This window comes from Macrobrachium nipponense, chromosome 2 (genome assembly GCF_015104395.2).
Source record: "Macrobrachium nipponense isolate FS-2020 chromosome 2, ASM1510439v2, whole genome shotgun sequence".
Classification (NCBI taxonomy): domain Eukaryota; kingdom Metazoa; phylum Arthropoda; class Malacostraca; order Decapoda; family Palaemonidae; genus Macrobrachium; species Macrobrachium nipponense.
This window is the reverse complement of record NC_087201.1, coordinates 138,209,106-138,216,411: the sequence shown is the minus strand read 5'-3', so window position 1 is coordinate 138,216,411 and position 7,306 is coordinate 138,209,106. Positions and strand designations below refer to the sequence as shown.

The 7,306-nt window shown below is 40.1% G+C and overlaps 1 protein-coding gene across 1 annotated transcript in view; it reads left to right on the top strand.

The window, feature by feature from the left end:
* Window positions 1-759: 759 nt before the first annotated feature.
* LOC135221029 (microtubule-associated protein futsch-like) overlaps window positions 760-7,306 on the top strand; it is a 305,098-nt gene continuing 298,551 nt past the window's right edge. Inside the window, 1 exon segment of the mRNA XM_064258758.1 lies at window positions 760-1,156. Within this exon segment, the coding sequence (XP_064114828.1) occupies window positions 880-1,156 (277 nt within the window). The 5' untranslated portion in view covers window positions 760-879.

Below are 7,306 nucleotides of genomic sequence, written 5' to 3'. Positions count from 1 at the left end.
GCAATGAAATGTTCTTCTATGTTTATGTATAAAAAAATGGATGAATTTTATTTCTTACAAATATATTCTTTTACTTTTACCGTTAGTTGTGTTTTTGTAAATTCTTGTAAACAAAACATTTTTATCTGTATGGAGAGAGATGTAATGTTATTAGGTATTCCATATCGACATTATATATAATGACAACCTGCATTTGTTCATGCGGACGTGGGCTATTAAGGAGAAAAAGAAAATCATTGAGCGACGACCCAATAGATAGCAGGTTTGCTTGTGACTGGAATCGCAGTTTTAAAGGTGAAAGCCAATTTGACTAACCTTTCCAGGCCGACAGCCTCCAAAGGGGTTTTCCAAAAGATATTTATGGCTTTCAGGTTTTCCGTTTTTTCTTCTTTTTCTTGATTCAAATTTATAAGTTGGATGTTTGATAGGCGTGTCTGGGTAGCTGGACAGGCTCCGCCCCCTGCGGAATCGCCTTCTTGTTTTCCCAGAAACCTCAATCCTAAAGACCCTATTTACCTGTTTCTTAAAGGGGAATGTCACCTCTACAGAAGGTGCCAGGGATAAGTAACGATGCACACAGGCATTGTCAAGGGCAGTGACATTAAGGGCAATGCTTAGGGAAATGACAAGGAAAGGTGAATGATTGAATCTTGGAGGGCGATGACGAAATCGTGTGGACCAATATTCCGCGCATCGAGACGAGGAACCACTCACTGGAACTAGCAAGACCTTTACCGGCCGGCTTTCTTTGAACGTGGCAGAACTACGAAGCTCGACCATTCGTCGCTTTCTTTCAAAGAAAAACACATTTGAGTGTCATCACTCATTAAAGGATTAACAAAGAGTTCTCCAACAAAGCATCGTACGTGATAAAATGGAATGTACAATGTTGCAGATGTCGCTGATGTAGTGTCTGGCCTGGGTGCGCGCGCAGTTCTCGAGTCTAAGCGGGCTGCGGCCGCCTTCACCAGCAGTCAGTGTGGCGAGAGGCAGCCGTGGAGTCGAGTCATGGCAGACCCGCCGCCCCCTGCCGCCCCCCCACAGGCTCGAGGGGAGGGGGCACTTTCCCCTTTATCTGGCTCCTACCTTCTCATCGTGGTAGCCGAGCCGCACTTGGAGCAACATAAGGATACAATCCTTAGCAGAATTTCCAAAGGTAAGTCAGTGTTCCCAACCAGAGAGGCAGTTTACCGAATAGTGCCAGGCGACAGAGTGCCATTAGTGAACCCGGTTTGACAACCGCCGAGTGGAAATGAAAAGAGGACTACAACGACCTGGCTTCGGGAAACAGCTGGGTCGGCGGTGAGGATGACCCCGCCCAATCAATGGGGTTCAAACCACGTGACACTCGACGTCTTCGCTCCGTTCAATCTATCAGCTGACCGTTTATAGAACGATTGCTGCTTCTCTCTCTCTCTCTCCCACTCTCGCTTGCTCTCTCACTTTCTCTCTCTCTCTATCTGTCTGTCTCTCTGTCTCTCTTTCGTCAACCTTATCATAAAAATCTGTCAATGTTTCCTATAAAAATGAAAATCAAAGGATATATTTATTTGTATATATATTTTTCGTACTGAACAAGGGATCTTCCATTGGAGAGCCCAAGAAATCTGTTGAGGGGTAAGAGGAAACGTGCGAAATGACAGTCAAGGGATTATCCGTTTCTTGGTAAGGGCTGTGATTATTATACCCATACTGTGGCTAGATGTGGCACTGTCAGCTGTCAAGCATTGGTATTTAATCGAACTGGTCGTCGGCAATGAAAAAGGATGATGAGAACAAGCAAAGTCAGAATGCAGAAAAGGCAAACGGTCGACAACTCGAGCCAGCTGAAGGGAAACGTACGAAGAAGAGACGAAGACGAACACGAGGGATAGACAGACGGTTAAAGGCAACAGACAGACAGGGGAAGAGAGAGAAAGAGAGAGAGAGCGAGAGAGGCGGAGAGAGAAAGAGAGAGAGAGCGCCATGAACGCCGGATGACAATCAATACTCGAGTGACGCGTTGCCCGCAGTGTGCCCGCCCACCACCCATCCACCCACCTACAGACTGCATGACCACCAGACCCTCTACCCATCCCGCCCTCCCTTGTGCATGACTAGACACGCATTCTCTTGAGATGCAATTTTGCATTCTATGGACATGCATCTCGAGTGGGATCGACATTTAACCGAACCGGCGGGTATTCGTGGGAGCAAAGAATGACCATTTTCATCCGTCTGAAGTCCAAAGGGCGGGGTCAATTGAGACGGGTCGGAAAGAACTCTTATTTTTTCTCTTCTCGTGATATGGTCAAGCAAACACATAGCCGGCATGCACGGCCTTTTCCGCCCCTTTTGCTTGATTTCTAATGACCTTCGGCCCGATGATTCGAAAGCTGCTTCTGCGGCGGTCTGTGGTTGATTTCGACTGTTTCTCTGCCTGCGCGGCCGCCGGAGCTTCGGTCCTTTTCATTTGTTTCTTCGGACCGCTCGCTCATCGGTGACCATTTCCTTCAAGCAGGCTCTCCCCTGCGGCAATTTCTTTGGACCGTATGACATCGTATGTCTAGTATATCTAGAAATAATTATTCAAGTCATATCGTTAATTCAGTTCAAAATCTCCTTTGCCAACTTATTTGAAACACCAGATGGTTCCGTATCGCTCGCTGGTGGTGCGGTCTCCCCGGTCGGCGATTTAAATTCCCATCGATTTGTCATATCTTGTGATTTGATACAGAGAGCGTATTGCATTTTCCGGTGTGAATGAGAATGGAAATATCTTCTATTAATGTTTTATTTCGCATGAATAACGGTTTCATGTTAGTGTTTCCAGGTGTGCAATTCAGCCGGCTTGATTAAAAATCATCGAGGAGAGACGGTTATTTATGATTTTTTTTTTTATTTTCGTAATAGTATATGGATTTTTATTAACCATGTGTTAGAGTCAAGAGTTAATTTCACGCATTTTCGTTATTTGGCTACATGAAGTCCTTCAAAGAAAAATGCTACGGGCTGTATTACATAAATCCCATAACACGCACGCACACACACTCCTATTTTATATATATATATATATATATATATATATCTATATATATACCTATATATATGTGTGTGTATATATATATATATATATAATATTATATATTTATTAATAATATATATATAAAATATAAAACATTAATATATAGTTGTTTGCAGGAGTGTATTGCAGGTAATCTTCCGTATAGACATCATCAATATTATTCTTTATGTTCTAGGAATATCTGTTACGTTCCAGGGAATTTTAAATAAAACTTTTTTATTTTTATTTTTTCGTTTCCGTCATTACCAGTGCATGAAAGCATCTTGTTCTCTACCGCGAATAATATGATTAATTACGAAATCTCTAAACGAACAAAAAAGAGCAAATTTAAGATATATGCAAGTCATGATCGACGTGCAAATAGTATTCCATTCGATTAATTCTCATAATATATAAGGAAGGTGGCGATTTCAAATTATTCTTAAATATTTACCAGTCTTTATGCAGTAATCGTTAGCCAAAGGTTTAGTTAGTGTTGATTATATGCTCAGCTATCGTTATTTTTGTGCATATGTTTGAATTTGGCGGCGTGTGCTTGTTGATATTTGTATGCTATGCCTGTCTTAGTATGCGCATAGGCACCTGCGCAAAATGCACATCAAGGTCACGGATACTACTTTTTTTCTCTGTGGAGTAAGACATTTGTTTGTGTTGCCCGTTTCGCCAAACTCAAGATTTGCGCATGCGCACTCGTGCCTTCATGTCTGGTTTAGAGAGTTGTTGATAAAAATGATTGAATATACTATTGTAAGAAAGCTTACATTATCTATATATTATATATATATTATATATATATATATATATATATATATATATATATATATATATCTGTGCATCTTTCTTTGAAGGTCAGGTATTTGGAGACCATGTGGCGACTATTTCCTTTTATCCAAAGGAACATTTTCTGGTCAGTTTAGGTTAACACTGACATTTTGTTGCACAAAACAAGAAAACGTTTTCCAATAATGTCTACATCACTTATACTTCACGCTTACGTTTCATTTCCGAAATGGTGATTGGCTTTTATAATTTACAAAACCAAAAGGCATCGGATGATTAGTAACGTTAATGACAAAAATAAATCGACAAGTTAGACAATCTCTTCCTGAAGTTACAAGAGGTCAGCAAAGTTTGCTGTGCAACCATTGTTGTTTGTTTCGGGATCCGTCTTCCAAATTTAAGTAGAAAAGGGGAAATTTATGTATCCAGATTGTACCGTAAACTACCAACACTTTAGTAGCCGCACCAGTGGTATGTTTACACTTCACATTAGGTGGGTTGGGTCATGCGATGGCGGAAGTGTGACGTCACGTGTTATTTCATGTTGCCAGGATGTTCTTTATCAGTGACAGGTGTATTGAATAGGCACAGCATTGGATCAATGTACGATTTTCATATATTTTTTTTTATCTTGTAGTTACGGTTAGTGAAATGACGAAACATGAACCCTGTTCCTGGGTAGGCTAATAATCTTGACCTCATCTTTAGTGGTATATAAGAGGTCATTGTTTTGCACGTAAATAAAAAAAATTGTTGGTCATGTTATTTTTGGAATTAATTTCATCATTACTCCCTGATTATCTACAGGAGGCAGGTTCCGCATTGTGGTATTGGAAGGAATTGATCAATACCAATGCGGCCTTTTTTTTTGTATGGAATTATAACATTCTATCGACTTCCTTCATGCAAGTGTGCCTTATTGAGTGGAAGAATATTTGTTCGTACGATTGATTAACCAGTTGTTAATAGTGAGAGGATTACTGCTATTACGACAGCTGCCACATAGATTTATACACAGATACTACTGCTGTCAGGACTGACATAGTGATACTCCAATGGCTCTTATCCAGAAACGAACAATTACTTAATACTTGATACTGTAATGACTACTATAAATGCCTCCGACAATAGCAGAGCCGTTCGTGTACACTGTCACTGGGTAAAACTCCTGCTTAGAAAGACTCCACAATAGCTGGCGAATACAGCTGTGACCTTTACTTCTTCCTTCTTACGAAACAGTGTTATGTTTCATGCACTCTTAGTGCAACTAACCGCCACCACTGCTACTGCTCCTGCTGCTGACGCCACACCTTCAAAGCATGAAGAATATTAAAGACTACTGATACTATGACTACAGTCACTCGGTTCTAGCGCTGCTATAAACAAGAAATTACCGACTTACAGTTAAATTATGATGTAGTCTAAACAGCAGTTCCTATGACCCCTACCCCTAGTACAGCTCTATCAAAAGTAACTCAAGCTTATACACGATACAGCTGAATGGAGATATCAGTGTGTCCGAAGGTGATATTCTCAACGGTGCCTATGACAGAAAAAGAACTGCCAAACACTGAACATAAAAGATCTCTCTCTCATAAAAAGTATTTAGCGGTTTCTGAATAGACGCGCCTCTCCTAACATTGATAGGCGCCTGCCTCAGACGGAAAGAGGTCAAATCCCAGCACCTTAGAGGTGTCCACTACTGTAGGGATTAGCATTACGATGGACGAGGGATTAATCACAGAAAAGCGATCTTAGACGTCGGATTTGGAAAGCGTCTGAATGAACTGGTTTTTAATTACGTTGCATTTAGGTCATTCCTTTTCGGTATTTGTTCAAGTTTACTGTCGTTTGCCCTTGCTCTTGTCGTGGCAGTTTATTGTAGAATTGCAGTCATGCATTCTTCAGGCTGTCGTTGCAATCTTTACTTGCTTTATGGTCGTGGCAAGCAAATTCGAGCAGTGATATGAGAGGTCCCGCCTCCCATTTAGTTTCCAGTGGCTAGTTATGCCAAGACAGGGGTCATCAGATCGCCATGAAAGTACTTTGATTACATTTACCTTTGGTAATCCCATTGGCCTTAAAAACTTCATATTACATCGTACCCTGGGGGTCCAGGAACCTAGATTATTTTGATGGAAAATGTTTTGCAGGATCATGTAATAACTCATTCCGAATGCTGTTCTGAATATCTCCCAGGAGTAGGCACAACCTGAGTAATCTGACACTTGGTTGTGTACCATAAAACATTTGAAGTTTCTGAGATCATAATGCATCAAGGGATCAGCCTGAAGAATGTAGGGTACTCAGCGTGGGGAAATAAGATACCTATGAGCAGCTCAGGGAGCATATACATTAATGAAAAGGAGTGCGAGTAGTAGTTATTTAATTACATCCTTCAGGGAAGACTCTAAACTTCTCTTCTAGAAAACATAAACATCTAAAGGAGCAATCGCCAAAGGGTTTTTATTCAATGCCCATTCAGTAGAACATAAGAGGAGTCAGTCGAACTTGCCTACAGATAAAAAAAACATTCAGGTGTAGTTTAGCTGAAAGACATGGAAAGTCAAATGAAACAACTAAAGGCACCTTTACAGATCAGAATACATAACAGGAGCCTGATCTAAAGAGAGGTTCTTTAATCAGATGCAGGAATAACAACTGTAAGTGGCTGGAAACGTGTTGTTATATACACTGAAGGAATTAACGAACCTTGTAAATCATTTGAAGAGAAAGAGGTCGAGAGACTACGCTATGAGTTGCAGAGTATTCAATAAAAATTCGTATTCTACAATGGGACTTGGATTAAAGAGAACTGGCTCTGCCTATACAATACCTAGGAACATTGCGAGTTAAATGGCACCCTTTCCTTAAGAGAGAGAACATGTTATCATCAGGCAGACGAAGACGTTCCTCTAACTGGAAGACATTTAGTAAGGCAAGCCAACTTTTTAATTCATTCTAAGTAATCAAGAAGAGTCTAGAAATTGAAGTGACGAAAGATAACTAGATAGATGTTCTGGAATTGAGAGAGATATCTTCGTTCTCTGAACAATTAACCCGTTTTAATTTTAATTCCTCTGTTATACATACACATGCATGCATTCATATATATAAATATACATCATATATATATATATATATATATATATATATATATATATATATATATATATATATATGTATGTATGTGTGTGTGTGTGTGTCAGTGTCTATGTGTGCAGTTATATATCATTACAATCTTCCACTGAAGGGAGTGGCTCTAAAAGGTAATGCCTCTCTCTTTTTCTTATGATGATGATGATGCGAAGAGGTTGCTAAGCACCCAACCTGCCCCACAAATTTTGATGTGCCAGCGGCGTCTGGGATTTCCTGATACTTACCCATATAAGTACTGGCCAGCTTTTAACATAGATGATGGATGAAGTTTTTTTTTTTTTTTTTTTTTTCCTTTTTTTTTTT